This window comes from Centropristis striata, chromosome 17, assembly GCF_030273125.1.
Source record: "Centropristis striata isolate RG_2023a ecotype Rhode Island chromosome 17, C.striata_1.0, whole genome shotgun sequence".
Classification (NCBI taxonomy): domain Eukaryota; kingdom Metazoa; phylum Chordata; class Actinopteri; order Perciformes; family Serranidae; genus Centropristis; species Centropristis striata.
In genome coordinates this window covers 21,459,448-21,487,118 of record NC_081533.1, presented here as the reverse complement: position 1 = coordinate 21,487,118, position 27,671 = coordinate 21,459,448, and the positions used below count along the sequence as shown (strand labels likewise).

At 40.5% G+C, this 27,671-nt stretch overlaps 1 protein-coding gene across 2 annotated transcripts in view; it reads left to right on the top strand.

Moving 5' to 3' along the window:
- Window positions 1-8,157: 8,157 nt before the first annotated feature.
- The window catches only part of dhx15 (DEAH (Asp-Glu-Ala-His) box helicase 15), a 31,167-nt gene continuing 11,653 nt past the window's right edge, over window positions 8,158-27,671 (top strand). The window contains exons 1-6 of one of the 2 annotated variants that reach the window (XM_059354921.1): window positions 8,158-8,392; window positions 10,479-10,809; window positions 12,861-13,054; window positions 13,443-13,602; window positions 14,959-15,177; window positions 19,418-19,585. In XM_059354921.1, coding sequence (XP_059210904.1) covers window positions 8,385-8,392; window positions 10,479-10,809; window positions 12,861-13,054; window positions 13,443-13,602; window positions 14,959-15,177; window positions 19,418-19,585 — 1,080 coding nt within the window. In that variant the 5' untranslated portion in view covers window positions 8,158-8,384. Of the gene's footprint in view, window positions 8,393-8,422; window positions 8,546-10,478; window positions 10,810-12,860; window positions 13,055-13,442; window positions 13,603-14,958; window positions 15,178-19,417; window positions 19,586-27,671 lie in introns of those variants that run through there. The other variant, XM_059354920.1, reaches the window with a different exon arrangement.

Sequence of the window (27,671 nt, the reverse complement as noted above, 5' to 3'; positions counted from 1 at the left end):
AAGGTACTAACTCATTATTTTTCTCATTATTCTGCAATAGTAAGTCATTCGCCAGTCTTAAACATAGACAGTTAAATTGTATTAGATCAGCAACAATGTCCAGTTTAAATAACTCTTTGTGTTCCATGTGTGAAACTTGAAAAAGTGCCAGTGAAGAGCTACTTGTGGTTTGTCTGACAGGACTCGGGGTATGTTGGGAATCACTGGTCTAGTGACATTGACAGTTCCTGATTGATATTTGTATACGCTCCCTCCTTAAGCTACAAACCACACAAGTGGGAATTTCATCTGATCAAAACTTCCACTCTGACACAGACGCTGACTTTGTGAACTTGGTCTAATATTTGTTTGAGCTATCACACACATATGGGGTTACTTTGATAGTAATGTTCTGAACCAGAAAATTAGCCCATATCTGCAGAAAATCGCTCCCACTAATTTCTGAATGTTCACAAGGTTGGTCTCTCATTAATTCTAAATGCAGAAGTCTGAGTCTTTTGATTGTTTTACAGATTACAGCAGCTTAACTTGATTCTCTTTTTTCTAGCCGTGGGAGAGAATTGTTCTGGCATCACAAATCTACACTGTGTTGTCTAAAATCATAGAAATATTTAAAAGCTATTTTTATTGAATGAACATTGGAAAAATATATTAATTTGGGGTTTCCATGGAAGAGCATATTTTGTATTGTTCACTGTTTCTGGTATTCTCTGTGTCTAAAGAAGGGTTTGTTTTTTATATCTCAATGTACACAACATGCAAACACATGCACAGAAACATCTCAGGATGATTATCTAACTGAAAAAACAAAGCTACAGAGACCAAAAGTTTTCCAGCATTGTAAAATTGATGCACAGACACACCCATTTTATCTAGCAGACAAAGTCCAGAGCCCACTGTGTGTTGAGAATCAGTGGTGAGGCCTACTCTTCCTGCATGCAGGTGACAGCTGGCCTCTCCAGGCAAACACAGTGTCAAAGCCAGAATCCATGAACTGCTTATTCTGCAGAAGGCCACTTGCTATTTTTAATCTCTGACACAAAATAGAGTCGAGGAGAGAAAAAGAATCCGAGCTAGGGAGCCATGGTGTGTACCCAGTGTCGGCCCTGTGCCAGGCAGCTGATTTGGCACACTGCAGCGAGCCTTTTTTTTTTCCAAGGAGTTTGTTAAGTTTATAAACCAGATGGAGTCTGAACAAATGAAATTGCAAGATGATACCAGCTTGAATTGGGTTCCTCATCAAGTCGTTGACCAATTCTTTTTATTTTTGCATGAAAGCCTTACAGAAATCACTGAGCTTAGGATATAGTATGTTAGAAAAGAAATAACACAGTGGTGAATCCATTGTCTATTTCAGGGAAGATGTGACCATGGAAGAAGGAGCCATTAGACACATGGCAAAGAACACAAATTATGTAAAGGTGCTGTACATGAGATGCAGAATGAAATTCAGTCTGAGTGGATTTGCCTCTACGTGGCTCTCAGAGTTTGATTAACATTCATATATATGCTAGTATCTTGTATATGTTGGCCAATGAGTACAATTAAACAACAGTACAGAAATGGAAAAGCTATGTTTGGAAAAGTACATGTCGTGGCCACAATTCTTAAAATGATATCCTTTTTTGCGTATGTTATATTTATTATGCTTAGAAATTATCTGACAAAGATATTGTGACTGGATGTTTTAAAGGGACACAACAAAAATTACATATTCTTACATTATTAAGTTATTATTTGGTGCTCAAAGCGTCAAAAATACATTTGAACTAAAAAAAACTCAACAGTACTGTATCTCTTTAGAAATCATGACCCAGTTACACAGGATAATCCACAGACCTTTTTCCTTATGTGGTTAATTTGTTAATACTGGACAGCATTGTTAGCACATGTTGATGTTAAACTCCAATTAATGCAATGCATGTTAGATTAGGTTTTAAAAGAAAAAGACAAAATCTGAAAATGTATTGGTGGATTTTGTATCAATTATTAGTTGAATTAAGCTCATATAACCAACCACACATTAACATATTATTATAACAATATGACTTTATGAGGTTTGAATTGCTAAAGATTCACCAGAGACATTGCCCCTCTACCATTACCAGCCAAGATGTCATTGGCCCCACAAAGCAAAAGAGGATTGTTGAGAGCTGTTGAACCCAATCGTCACCACTACAGATAAAACGAGGCTATGGTACCAGCGACTATCCCATGCCAGACACTAATCTTAGCCCCTTATCTGTGACAGCGACATCCCCCACTCGAGACCAAGTAGACATCGTGAGCATTGTGAAGTGCTTTGATTGGCCCCATGCTGCTTAGATCACTCAGGTGTGTGTTTGCCTCTCTGTATTTGTGCTTCAAAGAGAGATCAAGGGAGGAATCATTTGTATGTGTGTGCATGTCCTGTGATTTATGTAGCTTTGTACTTAGCTGCTACCCTTTCATGTTTTAGATGTTGAGATGGGTTGTACCATATCATATATAGCACTAATCCTATCACAGTATCAACTTGCTTTGTTGTGATCCCCAGCCCCCCAGTTATCCTACCCTGGAGCCTGGGTAGCAGTAGATGCACGGTGGGTCACAGCAATGCTCACTAGCTCTAATAAGTGTGACCAGCGAGGGCTTGACACCCCATCATCTCTGGGCCCTCCGAAGGTTTGAGGGATGGGGGTGGACAGGGGCATGTGGAGCCAGCAGTTTCCAGGCCAACCACTCAGCAGGGTTAATTACTATACCAACCAGATGCCCCTTCAGTGATGGTCAGTGCCCTTATGATCCATGCTTCATTCGCTCACCTTGCTTTTTTTACGCTTACCTGAGTTTCATCATGTGTTGCCTCTGAGACAGTCGAGTTCGCAGAGCCTGCAGGTTTGCTCCCCGGGTGCTGCGATTTGAAGAGTGTAACTTTCTGCTCTGTTGCTGACAAGGCTGTTATTATCTGAGATAATAGAGAGGAGGAAAAAAAATATGTCAGTCATCTTTTTCCTGTTTGTTTCATGCGGAGTTAATAATTCTAATGTATCATAGATAAAATATGCATAACTGCATAATTTGCTCAGTGAGTACTTTCATATGGACTCGCTATTTTTGCAATTACGGTGTGCATTTTCTCATCACTTCAGCTGTCAAATTTGAATAGGGAAGTCAGTTGTAGGAAAACTGTGTCAGCCTAAATCTCTACTTCACTTCATAAAGGCTACGTAGCCCATACAGGCATAACATTCTTTTCAAGATTTTGACTATTATATATCTGACATATATCTTATTTACACTCAATAAGAAATGAACGGGATGGAAAATGAACTTGAAACTTAAGCTTAACATAAATCCTGGACTGAGTAGGAAACAGCTAGCCTGGATGAGTCTGAGGCTAACATGAGGCCGTGCCACTGCGGGCGCTGCTTTAATAACGGTCTGGCTGCTAACAGAGCTAGCAGGGGTTCCCTGATTAGTGTATTATCATTTAATTTTTTGCTGGTGATGCATAGCTAGCGATGCAGCTCAGTGGTATTATTGTGGAACTGAGTCCAGAACAGATTTTCTCTTGGGGACAAATAAAGTATGAAGTTCCGAAACTGATGTTTGGAAACAACTATTTGACATATGTCTACGAATCGCTCATCAGAAATCAACACACACACACACACACACACATCAGAGTAAACACAGACCAAAAGGTGAGAATACGAGAACCAGCTATTATTCCAACCACGCGGACAAACAAAACCATCTTTGCATCAGAGGAGGCACCGAGGCAAGGATGAAGGAATTAGACACCGGCTGCGATCCTGGTTGTGTCGATCACCTCTGCCGGGCATCCTGCTGATCAATGTGCGGGCGTTGGATAATGGGATGGATGACCTCCGTGCCTGCATCAGTTTCCAATGTGGTATCAGAAACTGCAATGTCTCACCAAAAGTTGGCTAAATCCTGGAATACCAGACAAGGCCATTCAACCAGGTGCCTCTTTATAAACATCTATCTGACAGAACAGAGGACTCTGACAAGACATGGAGGTGTGTTCTTGATGGTGAATAATGTACAAACTGAAGGAGCTGACATTGATTGATTGATTGATTGATTGATTGATTGATTGATTGATTGATTGATTGATTGATTGATTGATTGATTGATTGATTGATTGATTGATTGATTGATTGATTGATTGAATTTCACTGTAAATGCACTGGAGATTCCATATAATCATAGATTTTTCCTTGATCACAGAATGCTGGATGCCCTGCCGCTTCCCATGGTTCTTCGTCCCCTGTGACTTACCTCAGTACTTTACAGGGATCCTGGAGGCAAAACTGAAACTGACTGCTACAACAACAACAACAACAACAACAACATGGCTCTGAAGGCCCTGCTGGTAAGCAAGGCCGGTAAAGTCACTGGATGTTTGAGGAGTGTGCGTTTTTGGACAGCCGATAAGCAGAAAGGCCACACCGGGGGTCAGCACGTAGCCACGGCATACAGTCAGATCTCTATTAAGATAGGAGATGGTGGGCCAGTAAGATAAGAGCTGACAGTGGTGATGTGATATCAGTGATGGGACAACAGCTGCGGATGCTACTTTCCCCACCCAGAAGGAGAATCAGAGTTAGGCTTAACTTGTTCTGGATGTCCGTATTAATGAGTCTTTTAGGTACTATTTTTGTTGTAGATTTGGTAGTTATTACAGCTTACTGCAATTCATCATTGTAGAGGTTTTGAATATTAAAAGAATAGCAACATTTTCTTTAATCTCATCCAAACAGAAAGCCCCTTATTATGTAATCTTGCACAGCTGTTGCAAGGCAACAATGAATATAGAAGTAGATATTAATGAAAATATTTACTCAGGAAAGCTCAAGAGCCTCATAGATCATTGCAGTTCAACGTCTCCGCTCAAATGATACAAGACTACAATAAAACAGTGAACTATTAGTCGTGTTTTCTCAAAATAAGAAAACAGTCACTGAGTTCTTAGTTAGTTGTTGGTCAGAAGTAGAAGCTGGTAATACTTCACTGTTTTTTCCACTGAGCTGGACCCGTTCATTCCAGTCACAAGCAGTTCTCTGGCCTACATCCTCACTCATTAGTTTACCTTCTTGTCCTCAATTACCCATGTCATTCTGTGTATTTGACCATCTGGATGGGTCTCTTTTGTCTGTAGATCTCTGGCTGACCCCCTGGCAGTGTAGTGCTGGGTTTCTATTCACAAGTTGCATTTGTAGTCTCTCAGTGGGAGCATCTAACACTTGTAAGCAGTGTATGATGGAAATAATTGAACTGACCAGAATAATAATATAAAGAATATTATGTATACATTTTGGGTATTTTTGTTGTCCTTTTGTGTCTCTTTCCTGGTCATTTGCATTTCTTTGTTTTAGTTTTGTGTCTCTGTTTTGCATCACTTTGTGTTTTTAAGCCACTTTATGGGTTTTTTGTAGCTTGTTGTTCTCATTTTGTTTCTCTGTGCTTATTTTGCACTTCTTTGTGGTTATTTTGTTTCTCTTTGTAGTAGTTTTGAGTCTGTTGCTTTGTATCTGTTTCTGGTTGTTTTGCTTCTCTTTGTGGTAATTTTGTATCTCTTTAAGTGACATTCTGCAAGTGAAACAGAAGTCTCTAAGGGGCTGCATTTGAATATAATGTTATTGTAGATGTAGCTGTGATATGAATGAAAATTAACCAAAACTGAGTTGGAAACGACTGGCAGTTACTCAAGGGGTCCCTCAGACTTAACTTATTGTGTGTCCGGTTCTTTAAAGCTGCATGGGCATCGAGAGTTTTAGTTCATGTAGCAATATTCTAAATGATTAGTCCCCAGTATTATCCATGCTCACCGCCAGCTCTGCAACTGTGTTTGCCAAAGCTATTTCATACACAGTTGGACTGCTATTTAATAGCCTGTGAAAGTGAGACAGACAGAAAGGTGGGGGAAAACCCAGTATTTTAAATTATCCTTGCATATTAGAGAATTATGACTTTGTTGTAACGTTGACTTCTCCTTAACCATCACCATCAATCCCCCAGCTATAAGCAATGAGCCATTTGCCATTATGCAGCTTGTTAGCAATGTCCAGGCTGTGTAATTACCTGTGTCAACGGCAATGATTGTCTTCACTGACAGATTATTCATCACTTTATAATTGTAGAGGTTGAGATAAGGATTTTTAGCTCTTCTAACAGTGCAGAGAGGTAAAAATGTTTATGCTCATCACTTGAACTGGTTGCACCTTTCAGATTGGAGGAAACTACAGTGCTGATCAAAAAGGGGGAAAAACCCCTTTAGATTCAATTTGGGAGATAATTTAAAGTGCATCGAGCACTAACTGAAGACATAAAAATGAACAAATAAATTAACCATATAGTTTTTAAAACTCCATACATCACTCTGAATGGTATTCATCAGTCACAAATAAAGCATTGTTATTATCTGGAAAGGGGAAAAGTCTCAGAAATCATGATTTTAGCAATTTTAGCAGTATTTCTTAGCCTCATTTTTTTGTTGTTTTTCTGCATCCCTCTGCCCTACTCCCACTTAGGCTTTAGTATACATTGTTGATAACACCCCTTGAACCGGGTTGCCAATAAGGAGGCATTCAGCCTTTCAAATTAAAGGAAATGAATTAAGAGAGAACAGCAAATTATTTGACTCAAAGTCAAAGACCAATTTACTCATCATCATACAGTGGCTAAAGAAGTATTCAGATCCCTTAATTAAAAATACTAATACCACACTGCAGAATTACTCCACTACAGGTATTTTGTTTTTAAAAAAAAGCAAAGTATCAGCATCAAAATGTATGAAGTTATATTTATTCCAAATGCTTTTTTGCATGTGTAATCATTTTATATTGATCACATTTTCTATGTTAAAAGTCTTGACCTGAAAAATAACTAGTAACTGTGAAGTGAAGTAGAAGTATAAATATGTACAGGAAAGTGTCCTGCACTGAAGAGGTTTTAAGTTAAAGTTTTTTAAGTAAAGAAGTATCAGCATCAAATGTATGAAGTTATATATACATATATGAAGTGAAGTAGAACTATAAATATGTACAAGACAGTGCCTCACAATTGTACTTAAGTACTTGAGCAAATGAATTTACATTCCACCACTGCCATTCTGTTATGCATTCACTGATTTTTCTTTTATTTTTTTGCATGTTTTTATTGTTGGACGTAGGCTTAGGAGTGCAGTATCTATTGTATTTTTATGATATAGGTTTATTTTTTTTAAAGAACAAAATGATAATATGTTAAATTACTTGTTGCTATCTTTGCTTGCATGGCAAGTTGTACTCAACACATTAGAACAGAAAATCACTTTTCAATATTCTGATTGTGCATGTAATATGAATGCGTCACCCTGTTAAAATAATCGCCTAACTCATTTTTTCAAGTTTTGCAGGAAACACAAAAAACTTCACCAAAAGTGTAACATATGACATTTATTGATAATTTCACTCAAAAGGATGTAACAAAGGATGGCTATTGTTATAGTAATAACACTGTGTGTAAATTATGTAACTTAAGAGAAATAAACGACTAAGGCAATTTTTTGAACATGCCTTTGTGACTTAAGCAAGATATGGTAACACTTTATTTTGAAGGTGTCTACATAAGAGTCACACAAGCCTGTCAGAAACATGACATGACAAGTATCATGAGCATTAATGTTACTCAAAGTGTCATTAATGTTCATGACACGCTCATGTCACTTTTATGTAGACACTTAGAGTAAAGTGTTACCAATATTAGTGTCAACAATAAAACACTGATAAACTAAACTGATAACTAAACAATCTCCCTCTAGCTCTTCTTTGCTGGGTTCTTATCTGATGCCTATGAATGTGGCAAATTGTCAAAGAAGTGATGATCTTAAAGGGGTAAAATCACATGATCTGATCAACTGAGGATGTAGGTGATTTTACCATAGGTGGTCGGCGTCATGAGGCAAAAAAAAACAAACTAAACAATTTTGACAAAAAATGACTTTTATTTTAACAGTGTGGCGATATGTAGTCATATTTATAGCAACAGAATGATTTCAGAGAGGATGCTCCTGCTTGAGTCAGACCTGCCAGTACTGCAGTGTGACTGAAGCTTTGGGCTGAAGGGGGCGAGGCAACAGGAGCTGCCTGCTGCCTGTGTGTGCGCCTTGTTTGGCGGGCACATCATCATCCCGACCCGACAGAGAGGCAGCAGACCTCCCGCATCCTCCCCCACATCCCCCAAAACCACTGCATCGTGTCTGCAGGCACTGCGAAAGGCGTCCGTGGACAGCATCATGTGCAGGGCTCAGTAGCCGCCAGGACCTTTTCTATGCAACGTTCTCGCTGGGTCTCACAGTAAATCGCTGCTTTCGAATAATTTTGTCAAGGATAACAATGATGAGGTAAGAGCTTCCGGTCGCCATTTTGCTGGTGTTTGGGGTAAATCTGCATAAAATAATAAGCTGCTAAAGGCATTTGGGTCGCAGCATGTTCAAGCGACATCGTTTAGATCTGGGTGATGATAATGCTCCGGGTAAAAAGAGGCCACCTGATGGGTATGTAACGTCAGCGGTCCCTAAAAAAACGTCCCGCTGTTACAGTGTTTGATTGCTGCAGGCTGTTTTTGTTGTTGTCTTGTTGCTAATTAACCGTGCTAACGTGAACTCCACGCGAGTTTAGCTAGCACGTTAGCACCGGCTGGGATGCACATGAATAATTGTTCTAATGTAGGATGAACAACAAGCTGCATAAGGTTGCTGTAGGACGACAAGGGCGTACAGTAGTCCAACAAAAGTGGCTAGTGTGGCGTTAGCTAGCGTAGCAAACAGTTATGCGCTGCACGTGGCTACATGCTAGCCAGTGTTAGGCTAAAGGCTGCGTCTTGAAAAGAAATGACGTACTTTTCATGAGACAAAGTCAACATGTCATGATTAATACTTGGCTGTTATGACATGTTGCTTTTACAAAATGAAGAAATAAAGCTGGACACAGGACCTTCTAGCCGGGGCTAATGTTAGCCGGGGCTAAATGAGATGCCCTGTCAGATGTCACTGCCATGTCTCATAATACAGTGACACAATGCAGTGTCAGTCAAGCTATCTGTGTGAACATGAAAAGGACATGGGTCAAGACAAAACCTGTAGAAGTTGGAGGACCTGGGTTGAAGCGCCCCTGCTTGTCAGTAGTCAAAGTCATTGACAGGACGCTCAGGGTCACTGCCTTGGATTTGGAATCGGGAACAAGCAAAATACTAATTTGCTTAGAGGCATTCATTAATACTGCATGCGTTATATGATCAAGAAATTCAGCTGTGTTCATGTTCAAACAACAGAGCCTGGCATCATCCCGATGTGCATACTGCAGCTACCCCATAGTCAAGGACATGAAAGCTCAAGATGCTTACATCCAGGCAAGCTGTTTAGTGTTGGGGGATTCAAACTCCATGATGCACTCCACCTCTCATGGAGTCACTCTTGTAGGGCTGCAGCTGTAGTTGTTGATTGTTTTTGATTAGTCATTTGGTTTATAAAATGTCATAAAATAGTGAAAAATGTCACTCCCAGCTTCTCAAAGTCAATTTTCATGTATTTAAATGTTGTGCTTTATCACTTTAAAACCTCAAGCTATTCAGGTTAATGTGATTAAATACAGAGAAAAGGAGGAAATGGAGTTAGTTTAGAGGCTAAAAACAGCATTATCCACCATTTTTGCATGAAAAAAATTACTCAAAAGATTAATCGATTATCAAAATAGTTGACTATTCTGTCAGTTGATAGGTCAACTAACTGTTGCAACTTTATTTGCTTGACTTTTCTTGTTGTCACCTAAATTCTCTTTTGCTTTCCACAGCTGTCACAGACAAAATTAGACAAAATATACAGTAGTTAGTAGCTTAAATATTGTAATAGGCTTGTCTTGTAGATATATAATTGATGAATTTCAAAGTTTAGATTTTGTGGTGTTATAAATTGGAATCTGCCACAGTTAATTTGCATGGCCAGATCACCAACATCATCACTTTTTGCCTTAATTTATCCCTAAATTGCTTTTTTGGTACTAGTAACATGAAACACTTTAACACCTTAACATTACATACACCATCTTTGTCCAAATAAAGAATAAAATAATAAATGCATCTTTCCGCAATAGAAGATCAAGCTTGTGGATTGTGGACTGTTTATTCATGACTTTTGCTTGCTACACATGATTATGTAAAGCTTTTTGCAACAGTGGAAAATAATGTGCAATAACCTTTTCATTCAATTTCAAGACACAAACTTGACATGGGCAAACATTTTTGCACTGTCTGTTTTACATTGTGCCCTTTTAGTGTTTACCATTTTGAGGGCAAAATTGTTGGATTTGCTCATTTGAATTGTATCTGGGTGTGTGCATGTATTTTTGAGTTATATTGTGTTTCCGTGGTAAGTTAAATTAACTAGTTTTTGTCACAGCGCTTCATGAAATCTTAACTTCTTCCTTTCACAGACGTGACCGCGACAGGGATGGAGAGCGCGATGAACGGTCGAGGAACAGGGACCGTGACCGGGATCGAGACCGTGACAGAGGCAGGGATGTGAAGTCATCCGGGCTGCCCAACAACCTAGCTGCCGGCAGTGGAGGCTTCCTGAAGCAAACACACATTCAGCAGCAGATCAACCCCTTCACCAACCTGCCCCACACGCCACGCTACCATGAGATCCTGAAGAAGCGTCTGCAGCTGCCTGTCTGGGAGTACAGAGAAACCTTCACTGACATCCTGATGCGGAACCAGTCTTTTGTGTTGGTGGGAGAGACAGGCTCTGGAAAAACCACGCAGGTAAATAAAAGTGACTAAAATATGTCAGATTTAATAAAATAGAAAAATACCAATATAATTGGCATAATAATACCATAAAAACAGGGTGTAATGAACAGATGATGCATTTTAAACAGTTTCTCTGTGGAGCTGATTCAAAGTGTGTGGTGCTTAAGTTCTTGAAAGAGCTGGGCTGTCTGTTTTTAAAATGTAAAAGAGAGAAGATTAGAGTAAATCACTGGTTGAGCCTCGGCCCCCTCCTGAGGGGAATACAAACTATCTTCCAAACACTTCTTAAATTAAGTGGTGTAATCTTGTCAGTGCGTTCCGCCTTGATGAAGCTATTAAACATTTGTATTCCACACGTTCATCAAGAATTTTCAAACAGACTTTCAAGGAATGTTTAGTTTGCGGTCACCTCCACAAATGTATCCAAAAACAAGGTAGAGGCTGCTTTTATGTATCTTTTAGGATAGCCATCCGTGGTCTTTGTGCTTGAAATGAAAGGAAAAAAAAATCAATGATGCATTAAGTTTGATAATTATTTGTGTTTAGTATTGTATTCAGGTAAAAAGTCCTTCTTACATTTGGGATAACATGTTTTCAAACAAAAATATGCAGCATTCAGTTTTTCTTCATGCAAATGCATGTTAAATTATTGCCATGTACAAACATATTCTGATGATTAGGGTCAGGCCCTGTAAGGGCTAATAACACATTTTAATACTGTCTACTGAAATGATAAACCCGTCATCTGCATTTTTCTAATTGGGTGACATTTCAAACACTGGTATGATTTGCATCTTCTCCAAAAGGGCAGTCATCCGAACCTCAAGCCTCAAGTGTTTTGTTTTGTAGACGCATTTTGATGAACGTGGTCGCGGCCAGCATCGGCCTCATTGACAAACACATCGCATTTACTGTGGCTACTTCACAATAAAAGTCAAGTTGTGTTTCGCAAGTTTAAATGCTTTTTCATGTGAGGCTGCTGCAGTAGGAAAGGTTCGGTTTGCATTAGCAGTAACTTAATACTGCATTTTTTCCATGTCGGGCCACAGACACCGAGCTACTTTACCAGAAGGAATACAAATGTTGTCGTCAAATATTTGCTACAGCCCAAGAAAGACTTCAAGTATTTGGTACAGCTCAGGAAACGCTGCTGAAATGAAACGAGTACTCATACATTAGGGAAATAAAATGTTTATTTATCTCTCTCAGAGATCTTAAAGGGATAGTTCAATTTTTTTCACGAGGTTGACACACAGACTACAGACAGGGACTGTCACAAAATGTATTTTAACTGCTTAAACAAAGGCCCACCCTAAAAATGTTATACCTGTTCATGTGCCGTTTCATTTGGCACTACTTTTTCTCAGACGTAGAACTTCCATGTTCCTACGCATAAGCGCACTAATTTGCTTGCACGCTGCGGCAGACCAGCTGTTTTGGTCAGAATCCAGTCACTAGTTTTTGTAAGAGACAACAAATACAAGAAAATACAAATTAGTGATTATGACAGCTTTGATCGATATGAAGACAGGAGGATATCTTTATGAACCGGAATATACAGAATAAGAACTTCTGCAGGTGGAGACTGAACAGGCTGAAAGAGAGAGAGGGGTCACTTCTGTGGAAACTAGACCGCAAGATGAAGCCCAAGAAAGAGCTCAAGCTTCCTTTTGGTGCCAGTGTGTAAACTGTGAACCCATGACCACAGAGCCAGAGAGCTATGCTGCCATGAGTGGGACTTGGTTCTGTTTGATTTGGACCAAAGCAGCTGATCTGCTGTGCTTATGCGGAGGAACGTTAAAGTTGAGAAAAAGTAGTGCCGAATGAAACCGCAACAACAATCGGTGGACACATTTATAGCGTACACATAAATGTAAAGTAGGCCATAATGCAATTTCCATGACATTTTGATTAATTGTCCAGCCACAATTTATGGACCAATTTGGTTCGTCCTGGTAAATCGTCTGCCTTGCACTCTTCTTCGGTTCTTCATTTAGAAATTCTATTCATGTCTTTTATACTCTTTGGCTCAAACACAGCCTGACTTGTCTGCTGTCTTCCAGATCCCTCAGTGGTGTGTGGACATGGTGCGGTCAATGCCGGGACCAAAGAGAGCCGTGGCCTGCACCCAGCCCAGGAGGGTCGCGGCCATGAGCGTCGCCCAGAGGGTTGCTGATGAGATGGATGTCATGCTGGGCCAAGAGGTGGGCTACTCCATCAGGTTTGAGGACTGCAGCTCTGCCAAGACTGTACTCAAGTAAGGACGCTAGTTAAAATCTCCCTCTCTGCACTCTTTTTTTTATGTTTATGACAAAGCTATGACTGATAATTTACACTTAATGTAGTAGACTAATGGGGAGCTCAAAATATGTCAACTGACATGGCCATAAATTCTGCACTTTTATTTTCTCAAGTACAGTAAACTAAGGCTTTTCAGTTCATAGATGGAGATGATTAAATTGACTTATGCCTGACTGGCATTTAAGGATCTTTATTTTATGCCTCCTCCCCCTTTTTGTTTATGTTCTGCCCACAGTAGTTTGAATGGGGAAATAGTATTTAGGTGAATGTGTGTCATCACATTAATTTTAAACAGGCTTTAATCACTTATTGCTGTTGAAAATGCATGTTTTCTATTGACACAGGTACATGACAGATGGAATGTTGCTGCGGGAGGCCATGAACGATCCTCTGCTTGAGCGCTATGGTGTCATCATCTTGGACGAGGCACACGAGCGCACATTAGCTACAGATATCCTCATGGGGGTCCTCAAGGAGGTGGCCCGCCAGAGGGCTGACCTCAAGGTAAAAACTATGAGTATATATACATATATATGTATATATATATGAGTTTATTTAGTATTGTTTGAAAAGCATCTTGCTTTCACTGCCTTAGTTTCACCACTAGGGATTTTCAATAGCAGCTGGATACATTTTCAAGGTAGTGTAAGTTCTCAAAACTTAATGTGACTATTTATCCAGTTCTTACATTCACTGTTTATTTAGGAAAATCAAGTCTCACTTGTCTTATCTCTAGACTCTGTGTTGAAAATACTCTTGACAGTAGTCTGATTTGCTTCCACAAATATGTCCCACTTAATGCCTTCAACACACTGTTAAAGCCCTAAACATTACTTCCTGGAGGATAAACTCAGTGACAGCCAGTGTTTATGTCCCTCTTCTGTCACTCCTCCCTTTTGTCACATTTCTCCTGACAGTGTCCCCATGTCTGACAGCTGTGTATCTGTTGAGGAAAGAGAAATGTTGCTGTTGGGCACAGAAATGCACATCTATTCTGCACAGCAGCACTAGTGGAGATTGGTGCTGGAGTCAGCCCCATTTTAAGCCAATCAACCAGGGAGAGAACAGCAATGTGTCGGTGTGGATGGGAGCGTACAGGCAGGCAGAAGTTTTATAGGCAGACTGTGCCAGACATAATTCTCATAAAGCAGATGGATAATGACTAGTTGTTTGTCAGTGTGGAATCAAAGGTTAGATTGTTGTTCGCGGACTGTTAAATGAGGTCTAGGTTATTGGGAATGATCATCCACCCACACCCTTCTATCTCCTTCATCCCTATCCCCTACCAAATTTGAAAGTTTAATTTGCCTTGATTAAGAGCAATTATGATGTCTCGCAGAGCGTAAAGCGAAATGCCGAGACACTGGCCCCTGAAAATGTTTGAGATTGAAAATGGGAGACGCGTTTCCCATCAGAATCCTAATGCGCTCTATCTAATGGCTTCTGAGAGAACATTGTGTACCCAACATCAGGAACAAGGACTGTCATAGCTCTGTGTAGGTCAGTGACTTGGAATGTAATGCCAAGTTCTACACTATAGACACCATCTTGGTTTCTTGCCAGCAGCCCCATCCTAAATTTTGATTCAAAGCATTATCCACCGTGTTTGGCTTTTTGCACTCTTCATCTATTCTGTATTTGGTTTGCATCCTTATCCACTTAGCATGTATCCTTATCCTCAGTTACCATCAAGCCATATAAAAAGTTTCACTTATTTTACACTTGAGTGCTCGCTCCCATAATCACCTCGGTCTTTTAAACTCTGCTGTCTTTACTCTTTGCCTTTTCTTTCACCTGTTTTATGAATACATTGTCCCTCACAGAGTTCTCCTTCCTATCCCTGTACCCTTCTCTGTCCAGGTTATCATCATGAGTGCCACACTCGATGCCGGCAAGTTCCAGGTGTACTTTGACAACTGCCCACTGCTAACCATCCCCGGACGCACGCACCCTGTGGAGATATTCTACACACCCGAACCTGAGCGGGACTACCTGGAGGCGGCCATCCGCACTGTGATCCAGATCCACATGTGTGAGCCGGAAGAAGGAGATCTTCTGCTCTTCCTCACAGGACAAGAGGTACAACTTCATGTCCAGATTCTTCATAAGATTATTTTTTGCGGATTGCTCGTGTTGTACGAGAGCCAGGTTTGTAATGGAGGAAACCCATTTTATACAGTTATCTTTAGTTATTCTTACGTCAGATATATGTAAGACTAGTGATTATTTCATTATCCATTTGTCGGTTAATTATTTTTTTTTTCTCTGAACCACATGCAGTTTCAGGACGTTGTTTGTGATATGTCCCGTAGTCCTGCACCTCCAATGGAAACTGCATAGTCATGGCTAGAAGTAGGAAGAACATAAATGTCTTTTGTGCAATACAACACAGTTATAATGCTATACATTGCAACAAAAGAAACAGGTTGAATTTCCTTAATGTACATTTTTTAAGAAAATTGGAATAAAATTAAACTTTATGTACATCATTTTTTTCTAAGTGCCCACAAGTGTTTTAAATATTGAAAAGAAAATGGTTTTCACATCCCATACATGTTGAACTATCTACAAATGTTATAACCTATTTACAGCTTCTCTTGCCCGCTACTCTCAGCTCTGTGTAAACAGCCTGCAGTTCAGTCCAAATCTATCACACAAATTCATTCATGGCTTTCCAGTTGTTCTGAGGAGTGCAGAATTTAATGTTTTTCACAGAATGTGTTTTGTGCAAATTGTTTATTTTTGGCCAAATTTTAAATGAGAAAAATGCAAGGTAAACTGATTTACTGCTGCTTCATGAGGATCAAATGACTGATTCGTTATTTTAATCTTAGATTTGCCTATTTTTCTTGGCGGAAGAGTTTGTTTAAGGACTGTTGGAAATGTGAAACATGGTCTGTTTTTACAGTTTCTGGCAATAATAAACGGTGTCATTTTGACAAATTTCTTCAAAAAAGAAAACATGCCTCTAAAACGCGGCAGCAGGTTTTGGGTTTCAGAGGGTTAATCATCTACATGTTAAAATATCAGAATGCGTATCACCGTTTTCTTGAGCCCATGATGAGATTTTTAAATGGCATTTTCTGTCAGACTGACAGACCAAAACTAAAAGTAAGTGTTTGATTAATTGACTAATCGTTTCAGCACTACATACACAGATGCATAGGATTGTTATGTATGTACACAAACAAGGTTTATAAACTTGTGCAAAGATTTTCTGCACCTCCAAAGTTAGAAGTTTGCATATTAATCTAATTACATAGATGAGTTCCTCACATACACGGTGTCATGAGCACACAGTCGTGCACCCTCTGCACAGGAAATTATTAATCCTCAGTTTGATAGATGTTAATGCACGTGAGTGTGCCTGTTTGGGAACCACCAGGATTTACACAGTGGAGGAAAAGAAAGTGACCTAGATTCTGCCCTTCCCACAAATCTCTGAAATTAAGTCATTTATTATTTTTTTCCCCTCCCTGCAAATGTTGTCCACTGATGTGTAATGGAGGGCAGGGTTCATGCCCAAAATGATGAATTTGGTCACAGCAGGGTGAACACACACACACACACACACACACACACACACACACACACACACACACACACACACACACACACACACACACAGGAAGAACAGGAAAGCACCAACAAATGTTTCAATGTCCTGATCATTGGACAGGGGGAGCCTGTCAGAGCCAACAGTGCCTGTGCTGGTATGATTATTCTCTCAGCACTCTGACAAAATGGTGTTGGAGACCATGTGATTACTTGTAGCTGTGAAAGAGAATGTAACTGGTGTGAGTATAGCACAAACTGCTCTGGGGATTTAAATGACTTTTGGAACTATCATTTTGTATATTCATGCTTTTGTCACACAGTACAAATCTTTCATCTTTAAAAACTCATGTAGTTGTGTCTTGTTTCTTGTGACGGGTTGTTTATTAGCAGTAATTATTTGTCACTCAACATGAGCTTGACTGTGGCAGCACACCTACGTCAGTTTTCATTTGCCAAAGCAGGATCAATATGCAGCTTGTTACGAATGGGATGAAGTCATTGGAGGGCATGGTGTTTGAAGTGGTCTCCGTCGAGGGCTGGTAATTGATTTTAGATTTAGTGGTATCCCAGCTGCTCGCATGGCTAGAAACACTGATAGTCACTCCTGTGAATGTGTAGAGAAGTCTGGGATGTTTGCAGGCAATGTTTTGAACATTTCTCATGCAGTTAGATGTAATTTGTTGATTTATATTCCACCCCCCCCACACACTGTCAAGCTAAAGCATTACTGAGAGCTCTCCCACGGTGAGTTCATTATCACCCCCTCCTAATTGGGTTAAAGAAGTTAATGTGTGGTAGGTCTGGCAGAGATGGGTGTTCAAAGGGTGCTGCAGCACGCCCCTTGAGCACTTCTTAACCTCTTCAGTCTCCCAGCAACTTTGATGTAGACTAATGATTGGGAGGCAGATCCATGGCAAAGCCATAGACTTTTTATCTGACTGTTTAATTTAGAACAGACGAAAGCAAAATGCACAGCGCTCTCTTCCTCTCTCCTCCACAGTTTTATTTTCTGTGAGATATTTTGCTTCCACAAACAAATGGAACTGAAGCACCGACTCCAAACAAGAAAGTCGAAACTTATCACAGCTGTTGAGCAAAGATAAGTCCTAATATTTAAGCTTCCCCCTCAGCAGCTGACATCAAAACATGGGGATTGGCGGGGGGTTGTTTGCTAGTCAAGAGGAGTGCCTAAATGTGTCGGTTATTAGCTTGGCTGTAGATTGTTGCTTCTGGGGTCGCAGGGAGAGCTGGTGGACAGGTTCCCAACACTGGCCAACTGCCCCTGTGTGTGTGTATGTGTTTGTGTGTGTGTACATGCACACACACCCACACACTCTGTCTTGATGTCCCTAAGGGACAGACAGCCAGCTTGCTTCCAGCGCTTTGGCAAAGAGGTCCATTTTTTTCTCCATGGCAGCTGCTGCATCCAGAGGCTTGATAGGCTATTAATACCCGGGCTAATTTTACCAATCCATTCAGATTTACCGTTTTCCACTTGTCAGTGTGTTGATTAAGAGGCACATGGCCATCAGCAGGGTTTGACTTAATGCGATGAACAAGGGGACAACAGGGCTAATAACACACTTGCAGTCCAGAAGGAAAACAGGAAAGATCACAGTGGTGTTTTCTCATGTCAAGGCAAGTGTAACTGGCTTCACACAGTGGTTCAAATTAAGTCCGCTTCAGTCATGCTCAAACTAATTTAAGCGCAGTATGCTTTTTAGAAAAGGAAACAAAAATATCAGACATTTCATGGGCTGTTTTATAAACCTACTAAATTATCATATGCAAGCAAGAGGAACGCTGATGTAGCCCAGTTTCTGTCTATAAGCAGGGAAATCATTTTCCTCTTCATCCTTGCTTTATGACTTCTCTCTTTGAAAGGTTGCTGCATTGCTCCCATGGGCCTGCAGGTGGTGCAACAGTATAGGCTGTAATGTGACACATATAGTAACTGCTGCTTCATGAGGATTAAATGATTGTTGTTAGCAAAACAAAGAAAATGGTTCTTAACAGCGGGAGTTGCTTGGAAAATGAAAAGCTGTTATATGTTGTTTTAGGCCATACCAGGAACTACTCTAAACCTTCCTAAAGTACGGTGATTAGAAATGTGTGTATAGGGGTAGGTAAAATAGAAGAGGGTTTTTCTATGTTAATGAGTTCTAAGCGGGGGGTGCCTGTGGAATATGTAGACATATTTAGAACATTTAATATGTATTCCAATGGGTGTTAAGAGAAAAGGGCCCGAGCCCTGTGCTCACTATCATGCTTTCTTATTCCTGGCGCTACTCAGGTCCTCTGTCTGTCTGCCAGCCCACCGGCTCTAGAACGTTCAGCTTCACTAAACTGATCTGCCATGATTTGCCGCTGGTTATGCATCAGTGCTGCAGTCTCATCTCACATTCCCCTCTACAATACTGCACTGTGGAATAATGAACCCTGTTTGAGTCTGTCTGGCTCTATGTGTGTGTGCGCCTCCGGAGCGCGCGCGTCCATGTTTTCCATGATTGCTGCATTTGACAACAGAGCCACAGGGAGCTCAGCAAAGCATACTGCAGTCCAGGTTTAATTTCCTCCGTCAGATGGAGCGATAGTTAGAACAAATGTACTGTAGCAGGGAACCACGGTTTCCCCTGCCGCCTTCCCCTATCATCCAGATTCACCGCCATTGTTCATCCAGGTGTTGTTCAGAACCTGTTTGATTCTGCTGTTTACACACACAGGTGACGCCTGGATTAATTGTTGCACTTCCATCTTTCAGGAAATTGATGAAGCCTGCAAGCGAATCAAGCGGGAGGTCGACGACCTGGGGCCTGAAGTCGGCGATATCAAGATCATCCCTCTGTACTCCACGCTGCCTCCACAGCAGCAGCAGAGGATCTTTGAGCCACCTCCACCCAATAAACCAAATGGTGCCATCGGAAGGAAGGTATAACTGCCTTGTTGCTATAAAAACACTGTTTGAGGGAGAGGGTGAGCGAAAGAGAAAATGAATGAGGTTGATGTAGAGAAGCCAGATGGGGAATAAGGTGGGTAAAGGAAGAGAGCTGGAAGGTAGGGACTGAAACTTTTTCCCTTTCTCAGCTTTAGCGCAGAACTGACTCACACAACATATGCTGCTTTTGTCAGCATGCGATTCCCTGCTCTAAATTATAACTGGGGTATTACTCACGCCCTCTGAGCCTGAGGAAAGTACTGCATTCTCAGTCATTTTTATCTTTCCACCACATTTGCACAGGCCCTGCCGTTGCTCAGAGAGGAGGCCTAAGACCTCCGCCGTCATGTGAAAGGTGCACGTCACATGAGCTGATCAGAAACGAGACCTTTCTCGGCGCGCACAGTCGTCGTCCTACTCAATCACTTAATCTCAGAGGAGAGGATGATCCTCTTATTGATACAGACACGAGACAATTCCTCTCTTTTGTGTGACAGTTTCTATTCAGATGGGCTCATCACCAGAGTAGCAGCACCACCTGCGCTGCCACACTGTTGGCCAGGGATCTGACAGAATATCAGAATATCATCACTGCCAGTGAATGAGCAAACATTCACCCCCAGCATCTGATAGGGGACGGTGTTGATGAATGACTCATTGCTACAACCCCTCTAATTGAGGCAGATCAGGCAGACATATGAGCAGTGAAAATATTTATGGGCTGTCAAAGTTAAACACATTACGATACTTTAAAAGTGATTGATTTGACCAGAATTTTGGGAGCAATCTGAATTGATGCAAATTTACCCTCTGAACTCTAAGCAGTTTCATGGCATTTATTTAAAAAACATTTTTGTGTGTATAATATATATACCCTGATTATTTATATTTATTTTTATATATATATATATATATCTCCCTCCACCTGCATGGGAACAGAACAATAATGGCTGGAAGTAAGAAGAGCTCAGAAATGTTTTAAGTGCAGTATAACACACTAATAATGTCATAAATCATAAAAAATTAGTTGCATTTCTTTAATTTATTTTTAAGTAATTTGATTGAAGTGGAAACTAAATGAACAACATTTTTCCTTATGGCCACAAGTATTACAGATATGTGGAAAGAAAGAGGGTCCCACATGCTATCCATATTGAACTATTTACATTTTACAACCTCGACTTACAACCTCTCTTATCTTCTCTGTGCGGTGTGGTAACTGCCTGCAGTTGTGTTTGAAGTAATTTTGATTAAATATCACAATTTTAGGCTTTTGTTAGGTTACTTTTTTTTTCTAACTGAAGCATTTGTTACACATTAACCACTGTTACAATGTTGAAAATCTGCCAATAATAACTGTTTTTGCAGTTTCTGTCTGTGATATGTGGTGTGTTTTGGCAGTTATTTTTTTAATGAAAAAACATACTTTTCAAACCTGCCAACAGGTTTCACCTTCATTTTTTTTATATATATATATATATATTTTTTTTTTACAATTTTTGAAAAGAAATATCCGGCTCGCCATAAAACAGGGATCAGGTGTGTTATCAAGTTTACTTTTACAATGTTGCACAGGCTGAGGGTTACACCACAAGGTTTGGATCAAACATTTGACACTATAGCAGTATTTTATAGTTTCATCTCTTCCAGCTTTCTGCTTGAATGATGTGTGTGAGTGTGTGTTTGTGCTGCACAAGCTTTAGAGGCTCAGCATTCTTAGTAGTTTGACTATCCAGTGTGGGATAAGATCTTTCTCAAAAGTTCAAATATCATTCCCAGTGTTTGCCTCTGCTGTTCAAAGACATGAAACGGGGCCATAGTTCCAAAGGGACAGGCTTGAATATTGCGTGGCTCTGCAATGGTACCTGCACGGACCTGTGAGTTTACATTCACTGATCTGACTTAATGGAACTAGGAGTGGTTCCTCCTCTTGGTGAGGATATGGTAGAAACTCCTCTCTTCCTGGTTACCATGAGTTAACACGAGAAATAAAGTGAATGTAGTGACAGTGTAACCTCTAAACTCTCAACCCCAGCAAGCTCTTTATCCTCAGAAAAACACAGTTGATGCCCCTTTTTTCCCCTCAAGATCAGTTTGTCAGGTGGTTGTTGAATTGCTGGAGGTGGCATCTAAAGTTGCTGTGCTTGAAGTAAATGTGCTTCTCCTCAAAGACTGACAGAGCGGCTCATCAATTGAAAAATGCAGGGATGTCAGCCAAGCCAGCCCAAGAGGAAGTAGTGAAAAAGAATTAAGGTTTGCGATGTCTGCCGCCACGCATGCTAACGACTGCATTAGGCACCCCTCAATTAACATAAAGCACCAGCTCGTCATTGCTCTATTCTCCAGGAAAGCCACTGATCTTCTATTTTTGAACAGTTTAATCATTTAGAGCCAAGGCAGCAATTGACTAATTACAAACAAAGACTATAATCTCACTTTGCTTTCCAGCGTCTCAAAGATTGTCTCTGACAAATGTGCCGTGATGAGTGTTAGGTTTGTTTTTAGCATTGTCACGTTCGGAATATTCCCTCAAATGTCACTCGTGATTCTGCCACATATCCATTTCAATGAGCTTTGAATGCGGGAGCGTCAATGCCGCTCAAGGCACGTTCTCCCTTTCCCCAGTCAGTGGAAGGCTTTATTTGTCAACAAGGCTGTGTTTCCCAGCAGGGAATGTGAAATATGGCCCATGTTAGCCATAGTAGTTGCTCTCCTGCAGGTAATAACCCAGAAATAACATGCAGAGATGATGCTCTAATGATATTAGTGATGAAGAAGCCAGGATTATCCAGTGCAGCAACAGACTGGAAGGAGCCGGCCTGTGTTCTGTGTAATGGCCCTAGCCTGGATAATCCTTCAGAATCAATGCAGTCAATGAGGCCACCCATATGATCATGAAATGTGAGAGGGTGTCATGTGTGGCATCTGCTGGAGCACTGGCTGTGTCCTAACACGCAGGACAGTGGCAACCTTACCGAGCCCATTTGTTAACTGGACTTTGAAGCATTCCAAGCCTTTGATTCCTGGCTGGGACGAGGGTCTCTGGCATACAGTGTCTGTCATGAGATACTATCTGATAGACTGACAGACTCTGATTATTTCAGACTGCTACAGTGTGGGTAATAGGTTTTATAAAGATGTGATTCCTCTGTATTTTTAGGCAACTGATGGCTCTGTTCAACTGCAGGAATCTAACCTGTTAGCTGGGGCTTAACATAAACTAAACTTTAATGGATCTTAATTTATTTTCTAACATTTTTTTCCACTGTGTTTTACAAACTCATTTTAGATATATGCCATTAAAAAAGCAAAAACAGATCTTCCAAGTCATGTCAGAACAACAACAATGTAGAAGTGTTGCAGTTTTCCTTTAACATTTGTCCAGCATGTCAGAGTTTTTCAGTTTGTTTCATTGCACACAGTGTGATCCTTTTAATTTTCTATAATCTTGTTTCATCTACAGATTTGTTTCCCTGCACTTTTTGGCCATTTATTGCATCTCCATTTCTGCCTCAGGAAACATTTTTGACACATTTGTGTTTCTAATTGCACATTCCAATTAGGGCTGAAACATATTGATTTTTATGACCAATTAATCTCGCTTTTATTCTTTTCAATTATTGGTTTGGGGAAATATAATGTCAGAAAATAATGAAAAATGTCCTTTCCAATTTCTCAAATTCCAAGTTGATGTTTTCAAGCATTTTGTTTTGTCAGTCCAAAACCCAAAGAGTTTCAGTTTAATCTGATTGGAGAAATGCAGGAAACAACAATATTTCAGAATATGAAATAATTGTATTGTATTGTTTTGAGCTCAAAACAGCTTTTTGTGCATGAAAAATTACTTTCACAATTAATGGATTTGACTTATTTGATCAATTTGTTGGACTAATCGTTTGGTAAACTAACTGTTGCAGCTCTACTCTTCAAGTTGTTGTTCTTTATTGTTGATTGTCCTGTTTGATTCAGGTGAAGTTGTAAAATGATGATTGAATTGTTTATTTGTTTTTTGTTATTGTTGTTGTAGTCAACACATTTGCTTGACCAACTGTGATTGACAATGCTGCTGGCAAGCCACAAAATACTTGGATTTGGAGTCGTTATAAATGTTGTTCCAGGAACTTGTCCCCTAAGCAGATGGCGAACAGTGGAAACAAAAGCAGAGAATGGCTGCTTGCTCTGTTACATTCCTACTGTGCAAATGGGTCATATGTGTTTCTGAAACATATATTCTCACTAAGCTTGTTGTAATTCTGACAGCTCGTATTATTTTCAATTGCTTATCAAAATTTAGCAACTCACATTTGTGGTGGCGTGCTCATGTCAATCAGATCTAGACAGCCATTCATCCAAGAAATCCATGAAAAACAACCCAACCATTTGCCAGATTCTGCTGTCTGATGAGTTTCATACAGGCGTTTATTGCCATCTCTTCATTCCTTTGCTTGAATACTAAGGGGAATGTGTCTTTCGACAGGTGTATCACCCGAGGTCAAGGGCTGAATGAGGGAGGAAAAAAAGGCCCTCCCTCGCATTAATAACTAAACAGTCAGGCATTCTCAGGCTTGAGAGAAATCCTCGCTTAAAAGGTGGGATTTAAAAAGTCTGTAAGGCTCACAGCTTGAAGACAGCTGAAGAGGCACAGCTACAAAGGAAGTGTGTCAAGTGTGCAAAATTGGTTCTGTGGACCTGTATCAGCAAAGACTACAGAGGACTGTTTTTGTGCTGGTTTTGTGCTTGGCATTTCATCATGAGGACTACCAAGAAAGCAGACGGCTACCACCAAATGAGCGCTTAGGTCAGCCTACAGCTTGTTCCTGTCTTGGTAGATGTTCAGCAAGTGAGCGAGGGAAAGATATTGAAGTGTGGAGAGGCATTTTTCCAAACACCCACTTGCATATTAAGCTCTGACAGTGGAATGGCAATTGCCAGTAGAGTGGGCTACGATCTGGCCGCCACAGACTCTAGCGCGATGATGAATCTAAAGGGCTTCTCTGTTCAGTCCGTTTCAACTGTTATATAAGGGGAACTCGCCCTAACGGCGGTCAAGGTTTGCGTGAGAGCAGCTGCAAATCTGTCTTCATCTCCTCCCCTCTTCCCTCCTCCCGCTGTTTGTGTATATGCTGACAGCAAGAGACCCATAGGGTGATGTGACTCATTTGATTTTTTTTAAAACTCAGATTCAGCTGTCATTTTGCACAGACAGCCTTGCTATGGGGGATAATTGTAATAGAAAAAGATCTGAGACTGGGAGATGGTGCAGGTTCACAGTTTCCCCAATTGCCTAATTCTCAGCAACCAAGCAGCTTTTAATTTAGCTTGTTTTTCCTCTACCTGCTGTATTTCTCTGTGCACTTAACAATGACATCTGCACTGATGCCGAAATCAACTCCCATTCCACCCTGGTATAAGAGGGGTCCTGCAAACCTCCTCCTGTATTCACACCATTCTTTACTATTTATCAGACGATCATAACTAGAAATAAACATGTATTAGGTTGTTTTTAAATTTATTAAATCTTTTTTTAACACTTCCATATGCCCAGAATATGCAAAGGAAGTATTCTCTATCAGCACAACTGTTATCTATTTAAGTTGTTATTAGCTGGTGGCTAACTGCTTGTACTGCGACACAGCACTTTACCACTAAACTCTGTCATGCAGGCTTACCTGTTTACTTCACTTTTACAAGCTGGACTGATGGCTCCGCAGAGTCCTATACAGTCTATGGTAGACGTGTTGTGTTATTGTGACATTTTATAAAGTTATAAAGTAGCGGTGGCTCAGTTGGTAGAGCAGATGCCCACTGATGGGCAAAACTATATAAAGAATGAACGACACTTTCCTACGTCCTCCCACTGTTCAATATTGAAGCCAAAATATCCTCACTGCGGCTGCTGCCCTCTTGCTCTGGTGACTTCATTTAGAGCCTGAGTCCAACATCGACTGGACTCCAAACAGAGCATAATTTGAACTCAGATGAGCTTAATCCACGTTTTATAGGATCAAACTTATCAAAGCAAAAAATGAATACAAGAACAAACATCAGCATGACTAGAACTACCTAAAATGACAGGAACCATCTTTAGGAAAACTTTATTTGTTTTGTACTTTGTCTTTAGTTTGGCTCATGTTCAGTGTGCTAACATGGAGCGGATGGGGCTTATGACTTATACTGCAGCCGGCCACCAGGGGTGATCGATGTTCTGGCTTCACTTATATGCTCACTGTCCATCTTTATGTAAAGACTATGGCCCAACCCTGAATAATTTGTTAACTTTTCTGTTTTTGGATAATGTAGCTCTCATTTTCTCCCAAACTGCACCAAGTTAGAGCACCTTCTCTCACTCAACTAAAACAAATCTCTAAACAAAAGTGCTTCCGGTTACTTGACAAATAAAACCAATTGAAAATGATTTACACTGTACCCCAACACACCAGATGCCAATTACATCAAAAAGTTATTCCTAGAGCCCAGCCTGATATAATAGAAATGTTCACTTGTGGTGAAAAGGATTAGTGTTTGGTCTTTTCATTACTGATAAAAGATTGCAGCGGATGCCAAATTGTGGCTCAGCTCCCTAGCTTTAGTTGCTTCATTTTTGCTAGCATTGTAAGTATGCATGTATACCTGGATCATGCTTTTTTAAGTGTCTGATTAAGTTAAGTTGTTCCTCTGCAATACAAATTGTGAGCTGTATGTCTTCTTCACTGATGTTGAATAACTTCAGTTCTGCAGACCTGTATGTTGTGTATGGCTGTGCCGCTACGTCTGTACCGATGTGTGCAATGTGAAACCATCAGGCAGCGTGTGTGTTAATCTGGCTAAATATTTGATATACGAGGCTGTTCGGCCAGTCAGTGGACAACCTGCCTTGTTTGACTGATTGCTGTTTGATTGGCAAAAGCCACACAAATAATATAAAAGCTGGTCTTGTCTCGCATGGAAATACTATAACATTTTTTTTCAGTGGCCAGTGATTTTTTGACTGTTTCAAACTGAACCCAATGCAAACATTAGCAGTGCTGTTTGCCTCTGGCTGTGTTGAAGCACAGCTTTGGAGGAGCCATTATTGCGTAGCACACAGCAACAGCCAATCAGTGACAATGAGCCGTGCAGGGTTGGCATGTCCACAGACAGCAGTGTTCCAAATTTCTGGAGACGTGCTGGGTTCACATGAGACATGTACTGTAGCACTCATTTAGGGGGAAGAAAAGATGCTTGGATGAAAGCAGTAACCATTGTAGAGCAAAAAAGCAGGCCACCTAAGAGGAACCATTACATCAACTATTTTCTGTGATTTTGAAAAAATCTACGGCAAACTTTCCAAGAGAGGGAAGCTGGCATCTTTACAAAACCAGTTGCATGCTGAGGACAGTCAGACAGAACCCCAAGCCACACACACACACACACACACACACACACACACACACACACACACACACACACACACACACACACACACACACACACACACACACACACACACACACACACACACACACACAAAAGGCCAGAGGTAATGCATCTGGATGGGGCACTGAGCAGCAAGCCAGCTCTCTCCACAAATGCATTGCTAGCACACTGGACTTGATTGCAGAAACTGTTGTGGTACTCCCCTGTTGGGTTGCATTAGGCAGCATGTGTGCAGTGCACTGTAGTGGCGTCTCTACAAGCTTCTTCAGTCAACTGGCTCACATCAGGGAATATTTTTCAAGTTAAAGCAAAGCTGATATCTGCACTTGTTTGTCTCTCCTTCAGTCATGCTTAAGAAGGGCCATGATTTGTGAACTGCTCCAGTGTAGGAAAGCACTACAGTTTGTACAAACCACTTATTAATACTTGAATGAAAACCCAAATTTAGCTCTGCATGTTGTTTTCCAATACATCAACAGAAAATAGACTAAATACAATCTTCTCTGTAATGCTAGAATGTGTTTCCTTAACAAACTGATAACTTTCTGTAAAACTGACTAAAAATATTTTGATGCAAAGTCCAGCACCACAGTCTGAGGGCTTGTCAGTCCATCCAAACACCCCGTGGTGGATCATTTCTTTACCCATCCGTTCTCATTCCCAC